We start from the raw sequence: 22,752 nt of genomic DNA, 5'->3' as shown, positions 1-22,752 counted from the left end.
AAATTGTAGAATGAAGTATATATTAAGTGTAGAATTAAGAAAAAATTTAATACTAATGATTTATTTTAACCAAAAGAATATGTAAGGACATGTAATTAATTTGGAGCTATTAATAAATTCAGATTATTTAGCCAAGGGGTGTTTAACTTTGACACCTAGGTTATGTGATTGAACTTCTCAAGGGCAGGGATTATATCTTCTTCACTATAGGTTAAGCACTACTTGTTTTTGTTTTCTGAATAAATGAATGAAAGAACAGAGTAATGACACATCTCTTTATTTTGCCTAGGTTGCCTAGTCTGGCTATCAAAAAGGCATTTCAGCTTCAGCAAACATAGTTAGGGAACTATTCTGTGCCAGGCATTGTGCTAGGTGCAGAGGCAATGAGGTGAAAAGATACAGTCCCTTTCCTATAGGAGCTCTCAGTCTAGTGAGGAATAGGCTAGAAGCCATAATCAAGGTAGGTACATAGTGCTACAGGAGCATCTTGTTCTGCTGTGAAAACTGGGGAGGGCATCCTAGAGGAAGTGATGCTTAAGTGTTCAGTACACTCCCTAGGTATAAGAACAGGAGGTCCTTCTGGTCATAAACTAGGTGCTGATTGTATTGATAGCTGATAATTATAACTTAAGACATAAAATCTAAGATCTTTAGAATAGTGGCACATACCTTGGTTGCATTTGTATGTATTTTTCAATTATGTTTATATTTAATGAGTAACTCCACATTTGGTAACTTTTTCATCATCCTTGATAAACTTGGTTCTTTTTAAAGAAACATATTAAAAGCATGATGTCACATGTTATCTTTCTGGCAGATGATGACTTATGAGTGGTATCTACCCAAGATGGCAAAGCATTTACCAGGCGTCAAGTTTCCTGGGAACCGGTGGAATCCTGTGGAAGGAATATTACCTAGTGGAATGGTCACATTTAATCTTTATCATTTTCTTGAAGTAAATAAACAGTAAGCATTCTTTTCATATAATAGCTTTTCTAAAATCTTAAGCTTTTCTAAAATTGTTTATGTAGCAGCTGTGCTTCATCCAAAAGACCAATTTTCTACACCTATTTCCCTGTCACCAGTGAGATTATCTTTGTAATTAAATGGAATATCTGTGCATAAATGATACCAGGCAAAAATAAATGTTATTGTTCTGGGTAAAAGAAAAATAAAGACAGATTAGCAAGAATAGCAAATAAGATCTTAGTACAATTCAGAGAAATTGGAGATGTGCCTGCCTACTTGAAATCATTGCAGGTAGATCGCAAGCAATTATAGTTTCCCCCTGATCAACACCATGGCCCCCTTTTAAGTTTAATGCAAATGTTTTCTGGGAATAATCACTATATAAAAATAGCTTAAGGATTTTTTTCTAAAGGATAAGGCATTTTTATAAATAAGAAAAACACCTACAGTTATGCTGACTGAGATAACATATGAGAATTGTGAATTCTATACTTCAGAACATAAAATTATTCATAGTTAAGGTCAAGAATAAATAACTCCTTCAGTGGTATACTGTTGAATATTTTTCCTGTCCGTGAAGTACTTGGGATTGTCCAGAGCCTGAAGAAGAAAACTTATTTCATAATTTCTATTCTCTTATAAAGGGGATTTCAGAAATTTTTGTAAATTCCAAAGTTAAACTGTCCCTGACTAAGAACATAATTAAGTGGTACTTTGGTGTTCAGAGCCTGAAGTTTACTGTGGCTCATGAAGTAATATGAAGGTAATAGGTATAAACGTGCTGTGAGAGTAATAATTAATTGTTCTATTTTGGAATAAAATATTAACATCTCCAAATAGGCATTTTTGGTGCAGTTTATTTAATTGAACCTCTTAAACATTAATTGAACCTACTATGTACCAATTTGTATTAGGCAATAAAGTGAGACTCAGTTCCAGATTTAAGTAGACTACAATCTAGTTGTATATATACATAGATATGAATACAGTTGGCCATAATGGTGTAAGCTCTGTACTAACAAAGCCTTGTAAAGTTTGAGACACAGTAAATGTTCAATGTGTGTTTACTAAATGGATGACTTAATTGATAGTATAAGCCAAATGTTCTGGGACCATGGATGAGGAAGCAATTAATTCTGCTGAGGGGCATTCATTCAGCATTTATTTAATAAATATTGGGTATTCAAAATGTCCCAACACCTGTACTAGCTGCAGATGGACGGGTGTGATCCCTGCTGTTACCATCTTTGAGACAGATGTCAAGTGATGCCTTAAATGTGAAACAGATAAGTTATAGTATCAGCTGGTAAGCATGATAATACTGGTATGGATGAAATTTGGAGACTTAAAGACTAAGAAAGAATTTGCCAAGTAGATAGAACAGTTCGGATACAGAACAAATCCACGACCCCAGAAACTCCCTTTTTCTGTTCCTTTGTTGTACTGTCCCCAGACCCCTAACCCTCACAACCACGGATCTATCCTCTGTTACTATAGTTTTACCTTTTCCAGAATGTCATATAAATGGACTCATAAAGTATGTGACTTTTTGATACTAGCATACCTTACTTTAGCAAAATGCCTCTGAGATCCTTCCAAGTTATTGTTGTGTATCAATAGTTTATTCCTTTTTGTTACTGAGTAGTATTCCTTTGTATGGATGTACTGCAGTTTATCCATTCATCTATTCAAGGACATTTGGGCTGTTTCCAGTTATTTGTGAATAGAGCTGCTATAAACATTCATGTACAGGTTTGTGTATGAATGTGTTTTCATACCTAGGAATGGGATTATTGGATTTATTGGATTGTTTGTTTTCTTACTATTGAGTTTTGAGAGTTCCGTGTATATTCTAGATTCAAATCTTTTATTAAATATGTGATATTTTCTCCCAGTCTTTTTGCTCTCTTCAGAGTGTCTTTTGCAGGTAATTTTTTTTTATTTTGATGAAATCCAATTATCATATTCTCTTTTATGGATCATACTTTTTGATCTCTGGTCAAACAACTCTTGCCTAATGCCAGGTCACAAAGATTATCTCGTGTTTTCTTCTAAGAGTTTTACAGTTTTATGTTTTATATTTCAGATCAAAAATCAATTTTGAGTTAATTTTTGCAAGGGGGTTGCTTAGAAACATTTATTCTTTCTTCATTTAATTGCATTTGCACCTTTTTCTGTATTTACCAAAAAAAATACTTCTGGGGTTTTTTACTGGTTTTAATTTGATTAGTGTTTTCATGGCATATCTTTTTTTTTTTTTCCTTTTGCTTTTAGCCACCTATGTCATGTTTAAAGTGGGTTTCTTGTAGATAGCACATATTTGACTCTTGTTTTATTATCCATTCTGACAATTTGTCTACCATTTCATTTATATCCAGACTATTTGCATTTAATGTAAATATTGACATGTTTTAGATGTACAGCTATCATTTTATTATTTGTTTTCTGTTTGTTCTTCTGTTTCTCATTCCACTGTTTCCCTTCCTGCTTTCTTTTGGAAATTTGATTTTTTTTTAGCATTCCATGTTACGGTGTCTCTTGGTAAATTTTTTCAGTGGTTGCTCTTAGAATTACAGTATACAGACATATTTAACTTTCACAATCTATTTACTACTTTTGGAAAAGGAAATGACAAACCACTCCAGTACTCTTGCCTGGAAAATCCCACGGACAGAGAAGCCTGGCGGGCAATAGTCCATGGGTCACAAGAGTCGGATATCACTTAGTGACTAAACCAATTTACTACTTCAAGTGAACTGTAGAAATCTTAGTGGCATGTTAGTTCCTTTACTCCACTTTTGATTGTGTTGTCAAACATGTTATATTAGACATATGATAATTGTTGTTTTCAACATGTTTTTTAAATTTAAGAGAAAAAGTAGTCTTAGATATTTGTTCAGATATTTACCAGATCTGTTACTCTTCCTTCAATCCTGGTGTTCCAGCTTTCCATCTTGTATCATTTTTCTCCCTTCTGAAGTTAGTCCTTTAGCATTTCTTTGAGAGCAAGACTGTTAGCAGTGAATTCTCTTAATTACCCAAAAATGTCTTTATTTCACCTTCATTTTTGAAGGATATTTCTGGATATGGAATTCTGGGTTGGATAGTTCTTTTTTTTCTCTCACCACTTTAACAGTGTTATTTTATATCCTTTTGCCATGCATGGCTTCTGTTGAGAAATCTGCAGTTATTCAAATCATTGTTTATCTTGTGTGAAATGTGTTATTTTTTTCTGACTGCTTTCAAGATTTTTTGTCTTTAATTTTAAGCAATTTGATTATGATATATCTGGGCATGAATTTCTTTGAGTTTAACCTGCTTGGGATTTACTAAGTTTCGTGAATCTGAAAGATTATGTCTTTCACAAAAGTTGGAAGTTTTCTGATGTTATTTCTTTAAGTACTTTTCCTGCTCCACCTTTTTTCTCTTCTCCTGGGATTCTGATGACTCCAGTGTTAGACCTTTTGATATTGTTCCACAGGTACCTAAGACTCTATACTTTCAATATTTTTTCCTCTTTGTTTAAATTATACAGTTTCTCCTGATCTAGCTTCAAGCTCATTGACACACATTCTCTCTTTCTAAAATTATATGAAGCCCATCCAGTGGAGGAGTAATGGGAATTTGCTCCCAGTTCTTGGAACCACGGCTCCTCTGGTTAGCGAGAAGTGTCCACTTCCACAGAGGTACAGGAACCTGCCCAGCTGCCCCTGTGCTGCTGCTTCTGCTGCTGACACAGTGTTGCCTGGTGCCCAGGGAAGGAGACAAGGGAAAAAGTTCTGGGGATTTCCTCTGCTCTTCTAATCCTTACAATTTCCTGTTCCTGCTCCTTGGACTCGGGGAAAAAGCGAGGGGAAGGCTTCTCTTGAGATCGTTTTGTTCTCACTTGGTATGTATTTTGGGTTTCAGGCTTCCTTTGAGTTCAGGCCAGGTAATCCTGGAAGATGAAAAGTAGTAAACTCACCACAGATTTGGTGGAACACAGAATTCTGCTTTCGGAGAAGGCAATAGCAACCCACTCCAGTCCTCTTGCCTGGAAAATCCCATGGGCGGAGGAGCCTGGTAGGCTGCAGTCCATGGGGTCGGGAAGAGTTGGACACGACTGAGCGACTTCACTTTCACTTTCCACTTTCATGCATTGGAGAAGGCAGTGGCAACCCACTCCAGTGTTCTTACCTGGAGAATCCCAGGGACGGCTGGTGGGCTGCCATCTCTGGGGTCCCACAGAGTCGGACAAGACTGAAGCGACTTAGCAGCAGCAGCAGCAGCAGAGTTCTGCTTTCTTCCCTCAGTCTTCTTTCTACCATTTACTGTTCAGAATCTTCAGATAGTTTTTCCATGTTTAGATTTCAGAATTAATTTAGAGATAAAGTGCCTATCCTCAGGATACTTCTGGGCTACTCAGATGGATTTGTAAATGAAAACAGTAGGTTCAATAAAATAATGCTAAAAGAGATTAAAAGTAAAATGCAATGGAAATTGGAGGACAGAAAGACTACTAGTATTAGTAGTACTACTAATATGAAGACATGTTTCCACCTATAAAATTTAGAAGGTAGCAAATATGTATATTTACACATGAGACAGAACCACAGACTCTTTCCTTGTGTTTATCCCCAACTGATTTCTTACCATGTCACAAACAGGTAGGTTTTATTATTTATGTCTGTGTGCTTCCCTTCAATCCCCAGACAGCTTTTTTCCCCACTAATATAAATTTAAAGCAACCTGTTGGCAGAGATTTAAAGAAACCAAAGTGTTCACAAATGGTTTATTGGTAACTGAGGTTTAGAGTCAAAAATGACCCTTCCTGAGTTATATGTATTTGGCCTTTAGAACTTTAAGCTGATAATACATATTTTTCTGTCTTCAATAGAAAAGAAACATTTGTTTGCATAGGAATTCACGAAGGCGACCCAACCTGGAAAAAGAATTATTCACTTTGGCCATGGGGTTCTTGTGACAAATTAGTTTCTTCAGAGATTGTATTCAACCCTGAGGAGTGGATTAAACTTACGAGAAATATTTATAACTGGACTGAAGACTATGGAAGGTATGGAGGGCAGTTGTTCCCCATCAGTGTGTAGCTGTTTTGTTTGCCTAAAACACTTACTAAATTTTGAAATGCCTTTTAATTTTTTTGATTTTTTTTTGTTTTTTATTAGTAGTTAATATTGCTATTTGCTGCCCACAGAATATCGTGATAGAGAAGGAAAACATATATTTCTTGTGCTCAGGCTTGAAGAACAATGGAGAGGTGGAGGAAAGGCAGTGATGGTTCAGCGGGCACCATGTAGTTAGATATGTGCCACCATCCACGTCCAGCTCTTGTAATGCTACATGGTCCATCATCCTGTATCTTAGACCCTAAAAGTGGGAGAGATTCATGAACTGAAGCAGAGCTTTAAAACTCACTCTGTTGTCCCTAATAGTCCCCAACCACATAAACTTGTCACTTTTTTTTTTTTCTTCTTCAAGAATGGCTGATCAGGGACCTCCCTGGTGGTCCAGTGGTTAAGACTCCCCACTTCCATAGCAAAGGGCTCAGGTTCCATCCCTGGTCAGAGAACTAAGATCCCACATGCCACATGGTGTGACCAAAACAAGAAAAAAAAAAAAAAAAGAATGGCGGATCACTTCTCTATAGGAAGACTGGGATTTAAGTAACTTTTTCTTCACAACTGTTTGGCGTTAGCCTCGTTCTGTTGTTTTGATTAGTCTTCCTAGAAGCATCTCTACCTATAGTTGACTCTCTCCCATATGGAAAATGAATCACCATCTGAAGATAGGCTCTCTATTGCCCATTTTTAAAATTAAATTATGAATTATGGAAAGATTAGAGCATTACTGCTTATAATTCAAGTGGGTAAGCGTTCCCTTCTCCAGAGAATCTTCCCAACTCGAGGATCGAACCCAGGTCTCCTGCATTGCAGGCAGATTCTTTGCCAGCTGAGCCACAAGGGAAGCCCAAGACTACTGGAGTGGGTAGCCTTTCCCTTCTCCAGAGGATCTTCCTGACTCAGGAATCAAACTGGGGTCCCCTGCATTGCAGGCAGTTTCTTTACCAACTGAGCTATCAGGGAAGCCTATAATTCAAGAGCAACACTCAAAATCAAATGAACAAATACTGCCAAAGTTGTCTGAGTTAATGTGAGCAAACAGGCCCCGCTGCTGTGCTCCAGCCAGAGCTGGATAAGTAGTTGTGTATCGAAGTACTCTGTGACCATTGTGAGGAAAAGCTGGAAAATCCCCTGTTCTCCCAACAGCTGATACAGTACACAGCATCACTCACTGCCTCCATTTTATCAAAGTAGATACATGCTAAGAGAAATTTTAATTAAGTGGGAAAAAAATCAGTGAATGGTTTAGCCAGTGCTCTTTGAGCAGCATCCTAGCTCCAACAACGATTCATCAAAGCCAGGAGTCCCCTGTCCTCACAGCTCTGTGGCTTTCAGCTGTGCCCACAGAGGGGCCCAGGCCTCACCCGCACCCCACTGCCCACCTGACAGACCTTGGGAAGCCTCCAGCCTCTTCCCACTGAGCTTTCGTGTGCTCCTGTGAGGCAGTGGGGCTCATTATGCAGATTAAGAATACATTTACCAAAACCTCAAATTCCTAACCATCAAATATTTCTAGGGGAATAAGTTTGTTATTTTGGTCTCTATCCGTACTTCAAGATGCAACATATTTTATTTGCCTTGTAAGATTATAAAAGAAAAATGACATGTCCATAACAATAAAGGTAACTGGCAGGAAAATGTTACCGTTTTCTTCTAACTACAGGTTTGATCCTTCTTCCTGGGAATCTGTGGCCAATGAAGAGATGTGGCAAGCAAGGTGACTAATTTATGCTTTCGGTTTGCAGTTTATTTTTAATGTAGTAGAAGTAGCTTGTGGCACTTTTCATTTGGGGAGCAGGGGGGCATGGTGACAATAAAAGCAATATTTGTGAGCAATTATTTTGTTTGGGGCATTGTACTAATTGTTACTAAGGCATAATCTCGTCTCATCCATACAACAACCTGTGAAGAAGTCAGTCTTACCCCATTTTACACAAAGAACAAAATGAAAGCAGAGGGGTTACTTGTCCAAGGCCACATAGCTCTACCAGTAGAGTCCAAAATTCCCATCTCTCTGACTCCCATCTCCCTGACTCCTGTGCTCTCCTGCCTCCACTGAACCAAAGTCAGTGTAATTGATTGAGGAGAAATTGATAGTTACCACCCTGACCCATGTGTAATGTGCTAGCTAGTTATTTAAGCACTTATTGAAAACTTCCTAGAGACCAGGCACCGTGCCAGGCTTGTTGGCTACACATAGGAATATGACACAGTTCCTGTTGTCAGTGGAGTAGACAGACATATTCCAAGAGATTTGACTGTTCATGTGCTGAATGCTGGACTTCCCTGTTCCTATATGAAATGAACACTTCACAGTGATGCTCTTGTCTCTCTGTGTTCCTGCCATTATTTTAAAATATTCAAAATATCTAACACTAACAGACTTTGGCCTAAAATGTAAAAGGCCTAAGTGATGCAGACAGGGGTACCAAGTATGAAGTACTTCCTCCAGGAAAAATGGATTGATGCCCACTCTGGGCCAGGGGCTGAGTGCACCAGGAATTGAGTTAGGGTGTAATACATTTAAAGAGGGTTTTTGTTTTAATTGTCAAGAAATATGGTTCTTGACAAAATAACAATTACAAAAAAGATAGTCTTTGTAGTAGTGTTTTGGAAATGTCAGAAAATTGCATTTCTGACATTGGAAATGTCAGAAAATTTGTTATAAGAACAAATACTTGCTTTGAGGGACTAATCAAAGATATACCAAATGTTTACACGATTCTTGAGTGTGACAGTGTGGGAAAGCTGGGGGAGAAATCACATAAAGGAAGAAAGCAGGTCATTATTCGGGCAGGTATTGATTTAATTGGAGTGCTGAATACAATTGGGATGAGTTCATGTGGTCAAAGAGTCCAGCCACCTCTGAAGAGCTGGTCACACGGCATGAGCCGTCGTGATGGGTATCTTCAGGGATGTGCTGACAGACTCAGCAAGTCTCCCCGCCACCCTCCCCCCCCCCCCACCATGGCCCCGTTCCCAGCTGCTCTTGCACAGTGAAGATCTAGAGGGAAGGTGATGCACAATAGTGGTGATGAACAGAATGCAGTGTCTTGGGGTGGGGGGAGGGTTACTGTTGGTTCAGAGTAAACTTGTGTGAATATGAAAGAAGTGAAAAGAGTATAATAAAGGATTCTGTATGATCCTCATCAATGGAAGAGTCTGGCTGATTTAGTTTTGAATGTGAAATTGACGCGAACACCCTCCCACTCCCAGGATGAAAACACCGTTCTTCATCTTCAACCTGGCAGAAAGTGCAAGTTTGCCTTCAAATGTGAAAGCTCAACTCTACACTCACGCCTATAACGTATGTTGCACTTTTACATATATAAATACATTTGGTGGGAGGGTAGTGGTGACTTTTGGGGATGTAAAGAGAGTGTATCACAGAGTTTTTACTTTTTTGTTTCCAGCTTTATTTGGCATTATAAAACAATACAAATGGAAAAAGAGTCATGTGTCTCTCAAATAATATTTAAAGTAAATGACCGTGGTTGACAAAATAATGTAAGAAGTCCATGTCCTCATCTCCAGAACTTGTGAATATGTGGCCTTACATGGCAAAGGGCACGTTGCAGATGTGATTAAGGATCCTGAGGTGGGGAGATTATCCTAGATTATCCAGGCGGGCCTAATGTAATCACAAGGGTCCCTAGAAGAAGGAGGTAGGAAGGTCAGAGTCAGAGAAGGAGATGTGGCATTGCAAGCAGAGGTCAGAAAGAGATTTGAAGATTGCCAGGTAGCTGGCCTGAAAGATGGAGGAAGGGGCCACAAGTTAGGAAGTGCAGGCAGCCTCTGAAAGCTAGAAAAGGCAAAAAAAAAAACAGATTCTAGATCCTCTAGAAATATATGATAATACATTTATATTGTTTTAACTGCTATGTTTTAACCACTACATTTGTGGTGATTTGTTACAACAGTAATAGGAAACTAATAACGATGGCTTTATTTTCTTAAAAAGCAGTTCTGATGGGTCGCCCTCTATACAGAAGTCATGACCCTGGCAACACTTGAAACGATTGGACCTTGGCTGGTTGAGATTTCATGAGAGAGATAAAGGGTCGTGGAGAATAACCCCAGGAAGCCAGACAGCCTTCACATCCAGCCATGCTAAGGCTCTTGCTTAGCTGGTCCTCTGGATGGAAACGAGGGTACAGACCAGAGGCTTGCTTTGCTGTAGCACTGTGTTAACAAGGCCCTGCTTTTCTGTGATTTATAGCACTGGACTCTTCCCCACCTTCTGAGATAGTCTTGGAGCCTGCAGTATAGGAAACAGACTTCCTGGGAAAAGCCAATGAGCCAGGAGCTGTATGTCTAAGCAAGTGGTTGTTTATGCTGCCTCTGGGCTGCTGTGGATCTGCTGAGCCAGGGCGTTTGTTTGGGACTGAGTCAAAATAGCATGGTGACCAATTAGTGTGACAGATTTCACTCCTCAATTGTATGCTTATTGGCCCATGGTTTACTCATGTATGCATTTACTCACAGAGCATTTATGGAGCACCCAGTCTGTACCAAATACTGTGATGGAGATAATCAGGCATTGGCCCTGCTGTCAAATGGGCACACACCAGAGAGGGAGTTAGAAGATAAAGTCCTCAGCTAGTAGTGAGAGATACAGGAGGTGTGCAGAGGTGCCAGGACAGAGAGAGGCATATGAGCACAGCCTCCCGGGGAGAGGTGGCATGGAAGGAGGGAAAGCTGCCAGAGGAGGTGTCACTGCAGTGTCATCTTGAAAGATCAGAGGAAGCCAGCCAGACACATGTGGTGCAGGAGACCACAGGGATAAAGGTACACACCTCTGAGGTGCCCATCAAGGACAGCCAGGGACTAGATACAGGAAGCAGTGTTCTGGAGTTCTGACTGGCAGTCAGGGAGTCCCGGTTCAAGGCCTGCTCCACCATTCATTGTTAACTGTGGGCCAATTAACCTTTCTATTTTTTTTTTCCAAAAAAAAAATAGTGGATTGTAAACTTTATAGATTATCTCTCATATCCTGGCCACGTCAGATCCATTTCATCTCTAATACCCTGTGATTCTGTGAAAAACAAGTTGTATTTAGTTGGGAGGAGTCTGAGACTTAGTAATATTTTATGTTCTCATCAGTGATCCGTTCCATGGTCAGTCTTTAGGCCACCACTAAAGCCAGTTCATGGATTTATTGTCCCTTGGGGCCTGCAGGCATTACTCTGTTCAGTGAACACAAATCTATACATAGTCTATAGGTATCTCCTTCACGTATGTCTCCAGGTGTGTGACATCATTTGCAAGACAAAGCAGCTCAAATACTTGATGGGTCAACACAAATCACCTCCTTGTACAGGTTTTTTGAGAACATTCTTGTTAGGTATAGAAGATATTTTTGTTATTATTTACATTGTCCTGCTCAATAGTTATCCAGAACATTTAAGTTCAGGTGTACTGGGAAAGCAAGAATGATCTGTTATCTTTAGGAATACAGTTGATACACTGAAGATGTCCCCCCAAACTAGACTAAGTTTCACTAAACTTAATGTCACAAAAATTCACGCTTAGAGGAGGAAATACAGTTCCCACATGACGAAAAATGATAAGATAACAGCTTCTTAAGATTCAGCACAGGTGACTAATGGGCCATCCAGAATGAGCTGATAAGACATCAGGATCAGAATGTTTTAGAAAAGGGTAGTATGGCTGTTCTGATGTCCAAAGACGTAGCAGGGAGGTCATGAAGGAGCCTTTTATTCTCTTGAGCCATTGGAAAGTGCTTACTGAGCTACTGGCATCCATCTTGCACTCCAAAATCTAATCAGGATTTTGAAAACGGCTAAGAAAAGAACCTGAGCAGTTCTTGAGCACTGACTTTGTGCAGGGCAGCCTGCCATGCATTTTACGCATGTCCCTCATTGGAAGGAGGCTCAAGAAGAGGAGCAGCAGATAGGGAAAATAAAAAAGACTATGAGAAAAAGTAGAGAAGCTTTGAACATTTTACCTAGAAAATAAAATGCTGACTTAATAGCTTTGAAGTCTATGAAAAGTACGAGGTGACTCTTTCCTATTTTATGGAGTGAAGGCAAGGGGAAAAGAGCTTTAAAAGGCAGCTTCAGGACTAAGGGTTATTAAATATCAAAATGACATAAAAAATACAGATTGGGGAACTTTTCATGGGGATGTTGTTTTGAAAAAGATTGGGTATGCGTTTGTCTACTCTAGAGTAGGAGCTGGGGAAATAGATAATATAATTGGGTCCCTTTCAACTGAATGATGTAATAAGCATAGTTCTAATTCAAAAAGCCCTTGTCCCTGGAGAAAGCATCATTACTTGTCCTGTGCTCTCATGGCGGGAGCTGCCGGCTAACTCAAGTGCCTGTGGATTCGACTTCAATTTGATAATCCCCAAGAAGGCTGTGAAAGTCCCCAGTAAGCAAGTGTAATATTGTTTTGTGACTTGCATCTACTTTTTTGGTTTATTTGTTAAATTTTTATCTTTTTCCTCTAGAAAACACAATATTAAAGATTCTAATTCTGTCCAATCAACACTATCTCTGATATTGAAAAACAAAATTCTGAATTCCTGGGGGCAGAGTTTTAACTATGAAAATTGTTATTTCAGGACACTGGAGATTTTCAACATCTCACTTTAAGGATGTCTCTTAAATTATATTATGCCCAGCCTGTTGGATGCTGGGTTTGTTAGAGGTTTTCTATTGCTGCTATTGTTCATACTGTTGTTTATAATGTAGAGAGAATTTTATGTAAAAATGAGGGACAAAATTTAAATTTCTTCAAGTTCTTTTTCCATGCAGTTTTCTAAAGAAAGTTACTTTTTTTTTCTTTAATAGCTAAATTTAGAGTTTCACCCTTTCTGCCTGTTGCATAAATAGCTTTCCATGAATTAGAACCAAATCCCTTTCCCAGAACATCTTTATGGAGGAAGAGCATTCTGTCCTGACATAGTGTGTCTTAAGTTTCCTCCGCAACATCCAAAAAACCCCAGAAACAGTTTTATATGAAGTGCGTTTGCCTCCTGCTACTGTAATGATTACAGTATCATCCTTGCATTTTCTGCATGGCCTAGCAACGATTAGATTTTTACTACAGGCTGCTTGCATTATTTTTTCCCTTGTGTTATTAATTCCTCTGTGTTTTCTAGTCTTTTTTAAAAAGTCAAGGGATAACAATGGAATGCCAATGTTTTTGCTGTCTTCCAGCTTTATAAAGAGATTGTCTATTTACGAAAGGAACACCCGGTGAATTGGCACAAGAACTATGCCATCTCCTGTGAACGGATGCTGCGCCTTCAGGAAAGAAGTGCAGACCCTGAAGTCTTGTTATCTGAAACCATCAGACACTTCCGTCTCTACACTCGCAAGGCCCAGAATGATCCCCAGCTGGCCGATATTTCAGTTGCTCTAAAGCACCTAAGAAAGGAACTACAAAGTCTGAGAAACATGAAAAATGGCTGAGACAGCAAACTGTGAAAAACTGGCTCGGCTTTCAGCTTCCAAAATTCCCAAGTCCAGAAGCTTTCCTCCAAGAAAAGAAATGCCATTAAAAAATGGAAGACTAGGTCATCTCCCAGATAGAAGTAACATGGTGTCATGGTACTGTTTTATGGCAGAGTTAGAAACTGAGATGTGCTATTTCCACAAATTCTATTTAGCCTGTGTTACCGAATTAGCATTTCAGTGAGAATATTTTGAAAAATCTTCCTACTTCCACAACCTTTCATCAAATGACTTGCTTGATTAAATTCTAGAAGAGAATGAACTATTTTCATATACTTAAAATATAGACCATGAATCTTAAGGGACCTGCTTATTGGGATTGGTATTAAAATTAAATTCTTAAAATGTTAATACCAGACCAAAGACATTCTCTGGCTCCCAGAAATGAAATTATTATTATTTTTTTTAATGAATCTTGTTACACTTCAAGCTAGAGTTTGGGGTGCGGGGGATGGGGGGGCATTGGTTTTCTTTCTTTTTTTTTTTTTTTTTTTTTGAGTAGCTGTAGTTGTTACATAATCTCACACTTCAAACTAAATAGCAACCAGATGATATTTTGGAAAGAAGTTAAGGTTTTATTGTGTTCGATCATTCTCTGAAATCACTAAAAAAGTAAGCGAATTGTTGTTTGCTTTTTTTTTTCCAGTTGCTTAAACTGACAAGTAAAAAGGATTTTGTCTTTCCTTAATTAATTTTATATTCATGTTTTACTTCTATTTGGGCTCATAAATCTGGACCCAATAATTAGGAGGCTTCCTGCTGCCAAAAAGGGGGGCAAGGGGGGTTCAGGGGTGTGGGGAAGTGGCTCAATAAATTCATTTCTGTTACAAGCATCTTTTATACATATTACTAAAGAGAACATAGTAAGAAATGCAAATAATAGTTCTTTATTTTATTATGACAGTTAATTAATAGCAACCTGTTTTAATGAATAAAGTCACTCAGAGTCCTTCAGCACTTCCTAAGTAGAGGCCTGAATCTGTAGGGATTCTTTTCCCCCCAATTGTATAGCTCCTAAACTCCAAGCACTATATAGGCCCCTGTATAGAAATGCTCACTAATGAAGAGGGAGGGCTAGAAGCTTGTCTGCATTCAAAGATCACTGGTGAGTCATTCAGCAAGAAAAGGCCCCTTACCAGGAATAGTCACAGTTCCGTGGCATTGTACTAGCGAAAGGGTCTGATCAAAGGTCTCCTGTGGAGCTTGCATGGTTCCCTTTCATACTACGACCATAATTAAAACCACTAATTCTCTTTTAAAATGCTGCAGGATGCCATGTAGGCATCTGTCTGGAGTGTCCTTTGTGATGTCATAAGCTGTTAAGGACCAGTGCCGAGGGCTTTTGAGTGAAATGCCAGTCATGAAGGTGCTTCAAGACAAGGGTGCCTCTAAAAGCTTGACAGGGCCTTGACTGCACAATTCGAGCTGAATTTGCCCCTTGTCAGCTGCCAGTAAATAAATCTCAAAGGGGGAAAAGCTGAAGTTTCATTACCTGATCCATGGGGCTTTGTTGGTTTTGGCACCACACAGGGGAAGCCCTTGCCCCTCCATTCTCTGGATTTGAAGATGTCCATCGGAGCCTGCAGTGCCTGGACAGGGTTCAGAGCGGAACCTTTTGAAGAGTGTCAATAGTTGTAACAGTTCAGCTGTTAGGAAGACAAATAAATGGAGGAGCTCATTAATCCGCTTTTGGCTCTCAGTGCCTTTTGCCCTTTTATCACAGCCTTATTAGGCTCCTACTCATCTTGAACCAGAAAAAAATGAATTGAAGTTGTTGAGTACTAATTGGCAAAGACTTTTAATCATGGGCCAAGAACTTTCACTGACTTGAAAGTAACTTCTCCACAGGGAAGAACCAAAAACCTGGTTTACCTTAAAACAAAAAACCTGTTGGAGTTCAGTGTGGTGTAAAAATTTAAGGAAGCGTTGAGAAATTGTCTCAGTTGATCCATCTGAAAGAATTATGTAAGATTATGATTTCTACTTTTCTTTTTAAACAGTGCAATAAAATTCATATACTCATTGCCTGGAAATGCACTGTCTTTATTTTTTCAGAAGAGACTATGTGTGTGTGTGAGATGATCATGTTGGGTTTTGAAATCTATATTCTGTATAGAGAATGATATGTAAATATTCATTTCAGCATCTACCTACACATCTTGTTTTAGAGTAATTTCCGACTTATGGCCATAAGTATGGCAAATGAAGGCCTCTTTTTAAAAAATATCTGCATTTTAAATGTCTGTCTATGCTATGATGCCTCATATACATCTGAATATGCTTTGCATATTGACTGTTGTCAGATGGTGCATAGATTATTCGGTATTTGTGCAACAGTGACTTTGGACCACTCTCTTTGAGAAAGCAGTGATAACGGTGGCCCACTGTAGATGGGGTCATAATTATTTGAATTTCTAAAAACCAGCAGTGAATGGAAAAAGAGCAAACTGAGCTGAGATTTGGGGATGTTGGGCTTCATTCCAAGATCAACTACTTTGAAGAATTATTTCCTTTCTATTTTGTGAAGTTAAAACCATTTGCTGTCTTTTCTTTCCCTTCCTTCTCCTGGGCTAGTGCACAAACACCATAAAATCTGACAGAAGGGGTTTCCTTCAGTCTAACCCCTGACATGGAAGAGAATGTGAAGGAGGTGACTTCTCATGCAGGATTTGGCCAGCATTCCCCTAGCAGTGTCCCTAGAGTGCCATGGGTTGGCAGAATGACAGGAACCCCACAAGGCCAACTTCTGCCTGGACTTTGGCCTAAGGAGCAAGTTGGAGCCAGAAGCACTGTCTGCCTCTCCACAGGCTGCAGTGCCCTCATGCCCAGCACTAAGGCTGGCACACACCAGAGGGCCAGTGGAGAAGGGGGTAGTGGCTTCCATGTTCCCTAACAAACCTCCCCAGCCCTTTTCCCGCTGATCGGAGATATACTTGCTTCTTGCTGTTGACTTTGCTCTTTGTTTTTCCAAAGGATCCTTTTTTGTTGTTTTTTTAATGCCTTTGTTCTATGATTCAAAATGTAGCCAAAATAGAAGGGAATCAATGACTTGTGTCCTATTTTGAAGTCTTCTAATAGAAGCGAAATGTTATTTCTGCCTGCATTCTTAGTACTTTCTAATGATAGAACCAGGATGTTTATACCCATTATGATACTTAAATAAAGCTCTTTTTGAGTGTTAGGATTATTGTATGATACTCTGCTGATTTCTTTAAGACATCAGACTAGGATATGAAGAGTAGTTTTTTAAATTCATATTTTGAAAGTTAAACAATGTGAGTCATTTTTCAGAGTTCCCATCAATATCTTTCAGAATTTAGAAATATTAATACTTTAAATATTTAAGAAAAAAGTTAATATCAAAGATTGAAAAAAATGGATCCTATTAAAGCAAATCCTTTTATTCTGTTTTAATTCTGGTATATTTTATGAAAGCACCAGTGAGGAGTAATACTTAAAATTCTGTTCTTCTAACTGGCTCCGAGCCCTATGGTAAAACGGTAAAGAAATTCTAACCCAGTAGGAGATTCACACTGCTTTGTTCATCCTCATATCTTGTTGTGGATGCAAGCCCATCCTAAGACTTACACTTACAAACAAATAACTAATGTTTCCAGGGATTCTGGGAACATCTAAAGGCCAAGATCTTGGCACAGCCTTACAGAGCAAACAGGGAGCTGAAGCCTAGCAGCGATCATATTCAATGAAGACGTCATTGTCAGTGCTCTCTAAAGGTCTGTTTGATCTGGATCAGTGTGGACGATATAAAAAAAGCCTCAGGAATAGCACGATGTGCTTACCTGGATATTGGAAAGTAAACTAATAGGAATATATCTTGAGAAAGGGATTTTTCTGAAGAAAAAATTCTGATTGCTCTTCAACAATGTAATATATATTTGCATATACTGGAAAGATTAGCTTATATCATATTGCAACAAAAAAAAAGATGGTGGGGAAAGACAGGTAGAGGTTCCAAAACTGTAAACATAGAGCCTGAAATTGTTGCCCTGTAAATGGAATTATCTGGATCTCTTCCGCCAATCCCAAGTGTTATTGGTGAGGGTTGATTTTCAATAGCACAGATAATGTGATGATTTTTTTTTAAGTTGATAAGATTAGGAAAGTTTCAAAATATAGATCGAACACAAAGGCAAATAAATGGACCATGCTGCCATCCACGTGCTCCAATTTCACGGAGCACCCAAGTAGTCACAGGTCTTTTTGGTGCCATTAGATGAGGTTTATGTTAAACAAAGGTCTAATAGATAAATAGAAATAAGCCATGTCTAAGTTTTAACCCATTCAGAATGTTGTTTAGAATTTGTTATAAGTAGTATGAGATGGTAAGAATAGATGAAGTATAATTCTTATATTGGCAAGTTCTTTATATATTATATATGATAAACTAATAAATGGAGATTGTCCTTTTTTAAAATATGCAAACCATCACCATCTTCTATTTTAGAAATGTTATCTGAAATGGAGTTATTTGGGGACTTCCCTGGTAGTCTAGTGGTTAAGAATCCACTTTCCAATGCAGGGGACGCAAGTTCAATCGCTGGTGGAGGAACTAAGATTCCCACATGCTGCAGGACAACTTAGCCCAGGTGCCACACCTAGAGAAGCTGACATGACACAACGGAAGATCTTGAGTGTCGCAACTGACCCAACACGGCCAAATAAATAAATGTTTAAGGAGTGTTTTAAAATAATGTAACCTTTTAAAGAAAATCTTTTTGGAGCTTTTCGCATATAAATAAAATATTCCCTAATGGTTGAACCATTGGAAATACCCTTAATACCTGTGGTTGTCACTTACATGCATAAGTATGTGTGACTAAAGGGGCTTCCCTCGTGGCTCCGTGGTAAAGAATCTGCCTGCTAATTCAGGAGACAGTTTCAAACCCTGGGTCAGGAAGATCCCCTGGAGAAGGAAATGGCAAGCTACTCCAGTATTCTTGCCTGGGAAATCCCATGGACAGAGGAGCCTGAAGGGCTACAGTCCATGGGGTTTCGAAGAGTCGCACACAACTTAGCAACTAAATAACTAATGTGTGACTAAAGCCACAAAGGGAACAATGCTTGGGAAGTTAGACTCAATTTTCCCTCCCTTAGACTGTAGTGTGAAGGAACCTAAATAAATCACTTATTACCCTACATCCTTGTGTACTGTCTGAAACACAAGAAATCCCTGGCATTCTAACACTTGAACTCAAAAACTGCAACAGAGGATTAGAGGACAGGGTAAAAGATGCAAGGACTAAAATCTTGTTATGGTATCTTCCCCCAAATGGGTGTTGAAAGTAGAAGGAAAGCATTGTATTAAGTTTTTTTGGCTGCACCACATAGCTTGCAGAATTTTAGCTCTCAGACCAAGAATCGAACTCAGGCCCCCCTGCAGTAGAAGCACAGAGTCTTAACCATGGGACCACCAGGGAATTCCCTACAATTGCTTTATTATTAACAGTGCCTTTAAAAGTTAATATTAAAGAAAAAATCAAAGGCTGTTTTAAAGCCACAGGAACTTTTAAAAGCGTTGTTTATAAACAAGATGATAAACACCATATTGTAAAGCAACTCTACTCCAATAAAAATTAATTTAAAAAATATGATTCATTTATCAAAACACTAGATTCCTTTGCTTGAGGAGTTAAAAGCCAATCTAACAGGTGAAAAGAAGTTTCAAAAATAATTTCACTTATAGAAAAATGAGAAACCAAAGTTCAGTTCTGCAGAGCTTAATAGAGAGTACTTGTAGTTAAGGCATTGTTTTTATTTAGTGTGTCATAATTTTTCACTAAAATTAGAGCATATTCCTTCAATATGTAGACTTGTATTTACATAATTTTAAAATTTCTCTTTCAGTAATCAGTTACCTGCATTCAACTGGAGGCAGTTCTTCAGAGTGCAAGACTGCCTAGTTAAGGAGATTATGACTGTCACCAATTGTGTGTGTTAAGGTGACTGTCAAACTGGGTCATAAAGTCAGTTTAGTGGAAACTGACATGCTTTTTCTTAGTGAAATAGAATAAAAGATATCATAATGCACCAGAGGTAAGGAGGGTAAACTATTGTTTTATAAAACTTTGTTTCATTTCCCATATATGTATGTGTGGTTTATGTCCAGCATATCTTAAAATGAGTGATATTAATATACAGAGATGTAGATATAACATTTACATATAAATCTAAAAAGGTAGGTAAATTAGGTCATAATATAAAATGTACTTCTTATTGTGGATCACAGTAAAGAATAAATCTGAAAACCACTGGACTCAGAGAATTTATCCAAATTCATTGAATGTTAATGCCAAAAAGATTGGTGAAGGGATCATCTAATGTAACTAGTGCAACTAACCTAGCTAGGAACCAGAGCACAAGCTTCTTGGCTCAATCTGGTATACTTTCCCTTCTTCCATCACAGTTAAATGAAACTAGTTACATTCTACTCTCAACTCTGTGTCACACTGAAATCCCCAAATTATGCAGTCATATTAAAATTATGATAACTTTTCCTGCAGTAAATGGTGTGTGAAATCAAGAACTATGTCATAAGAAATTGTTTAAAAGCCATACACCGAACTTCTTTCTTGCCCTCCTCCAAAATTGTGGAATATAATTTCATTTTTTTTTCCTTTCTTTTTACACAGGGCCAGTTGTATCCCTGGCTTTTGATAGAGAATTTTTCTACCATTCTGGACTTAGGAATATATATCCAAATTAAAAGGTTTTAGTGTGATAAGAAAAAGTCACTTTGAAACCCAGGAACTTATTAGCATAAATTACATTCCAGCTGAATCAGCTACAAAAGTTCCATTTGAAAAATGCCCCAGTAGTTTATATATTCCTTCCCACTCATATGCAGGGTTCAAAACATAATAGTATTTCTATGTTTTGCAGGAGGAACTATGTCCTAGCTCCACTGGAGTGTTCATTGGGAATTATACTTTGCCTCCCAGAAACTAAAACCAGCTAGAGCCAGTGTTCATGATTATTCTATTTGGTTCAGCCACGCTATTAAAAACCAGTGTCCATGAGGTCAGAGGCCTCTTGAAGAACTAAATATCTGGTTTCCTAAATATGAGCCTTACCAATTCAGTGTCTAGATGATAATGATTTATTTCAAATTTGGCTCTGAAGTCATGTATGTGATTTGTAAAAATGATAACAATAATTATTGTCATAACAGGTAAGTCCATTGACTATCCATTGAATGGCTTCATTTCTGCATTTACTGTCAGTATTGGAAGTAGTCTGGCTTTTCACCTTTGGGAGGCAAAGACATTTAGTGGTGCTCATAAGACAAAGACTCCTGATGTGACCACACAAGCCACTCTGCACGAATTTACGTGACAATACTTTTCTCCTTTCACATATCCCCTTGTGAACAATGAAATAGTTCATCTACAGAGCCTAAACTTGTCGAAAACTATGAGCTAATTTGTACAAGATAAATGTGAAAGTGAAAGTCGCTCAGTCGTGTCTGACTCTTTGAGACCCCACGGACTATACAGTCCATAGAATTCTCCAGGCCAGAATACTGGAATGGGTAGCCTGTCCCTTCTCCATGAGATCTTCCCGACCCAGGAATCCAACCGGGGTCTCCTGCATTGCAGGCAGATTCTTTACCAGCTGTGCTACCAGGGAAGTCCAAAGGTAAATATGGGAGCCTATATAAGAATCAAAACTAGAACTTTATTTTAAAGCAATTTCATAAGATTTCATAATAATTGTGCTTACTAATAATAACTATCTTGTGAAAAATGTGACCTGCTTGAAATTTTGTAAGATAGATACTTTGTGTTCTTTTTTATTATGGTGCTGCTGCATTAAAGAAATACCTTAACAAACACCTTCCTCTCATCTGAAAGCTCTCCCAGTGGTGTGCAAACTCTGCAGGAACTCTCTAGGACCTCCCATAGAGGGAGGGACAACTCAAGATCTCCTTGCCTGCATGAAGCAGCACTCACGCACACATACACGGGCATACACACACATGGGCACACTTGTGCCTGAAAGAGCAGAAACTTAATCTTTCCCAACTCTTGCATTCACATGTCCAGGAGACAGGCTATTCCAGAAAGCACAGGCCTGTTTTAGACAGCACTAGAACACCCAGTGGATAGCGCTGGACTCCCAGCTCTACACTCTGTAGCTGGATAACTTGGTGCAAGTGTCTGCATGCCTTATCGTCCTCATCTGTAGAAGGTTATAGCACACTTACCGCATGGTGCGTCTGTGAGGACGAAATGAGCTGATGTAGACGGCGTGCTCTGAAGAGGACCCGGCGCACAGCAACTGCTCACGGTGCTGCCTGTCCTCATTAATGCACGGGAATAGCAGAGCTCATCCACTCTACACACCAAGGACAAGTCTTCAAAGCCTCCCGTTGCTTTGCTTCTCTCCAGAATAATTAAAAAGTTCTCACTAAACATGCATCTGAAAAGCAATTCCATTTAAATTACAATGTGTCATTTTACAATAATTATAAATATGTCATTTAAATTATAAGGAAACCTGGCAATTTTAAGAGTGTAATCAAGAAGTGCTGGATGGATGAAGAAATGAATCCTGGGGGCAGGGCCACAGACTTCCAATAAGGAAGGAGTGGAGTGCCCATCAGGGTGATTCCTAAATGAGGACCTCATCCACTCACTGCTTTACAACTCATTTTTAAAAATTCATTTCATCAATAGTCACTTTTTGAGTTCCTGCTGTGTTCCAGGCCTGGATAATAGGTTTCCAGAGGGGCCGGGGGCGGGGTGAGGGGTGAGGGGTAGGGAGAGGTAGGAACCAGAGAGACAGGAGCCTGTCCCCTAGGGAGCTTCCCATCTACAGGGAGAAAACCAAATGCAAGCACTGAAAATCTACGGAGGCTCCTTTCGCACCACCACTGCATTTAGCCCCACGGAGAAAGTCTCTCATTGTTAACAAATGCTGATTGAAAAGTGTTCACCGCCACTGCTAGTTGAACAGGCTTCCCACCCATTTAGATGTCCAAGTCTCACTCTTAGGACATAGAGAGCCCTGATGAACCCAGACATGGCTGCACGGGACTGCAGAGCAGTCCCTCTCCCCACACTTCCCCTTGGTCCTCCTTCCCCACACCTCTTTTCCCCCTTGAGTCCAGAATGCTCTGCCTTCCTTGGCCACACCTTGTTTTTCTGCCGGTCTCAACA

The 22,752-nt window shown here is 39.0% G+C and overlaps 1 protein-coding gene across 1 annotated transcript in view; it reads left to right on the top strand.

The window, feature by feature from the left end:
* The window catches only part of TMEM260 (transmembrane protein 260), a 69,162-nt gene extending 55,130 nt beyond the window's left edge, over positions 1-14,032 (top strand). The window contains 5 exon segments of the mRNA XM_068965088.1: positions 818-966; positions 5,846-6,022; positions 7,753-7,806; positions 9,306-9,396; positions 13,277-14,032. Of these exon segments, the coding sequence (XP_068821189.1) occupies positions 818-966; positions 5,846-6,022; positions 7,753-7,806; positions 9,306-9,396; positions 13,277-13,531 (726 nt within the window). The 3' untranslated portion in view covers positions 13,532-14,032.
* Positions 14,033-22,752: the final 8,720 nt, after the last annotated feature.

Source organism: Capricornis sumatraensis, chromosome 2 (genome assembly GCF_032405125.1).
Source record: "Capricornis sumatraensis isolate serow.1 chromosome 2, serow.2, whole genome shotgun sequence".
Classification (NCBI taxonomy): Eukaryota; Metazoa; Chordata; class Mammalia; order Artiodactyla; family Bovidae; genus Capricornis; species Capricornis sumatraensis.
This window is presented reverse-complemented; position numbering and strand designations above follow the sequence as displayed.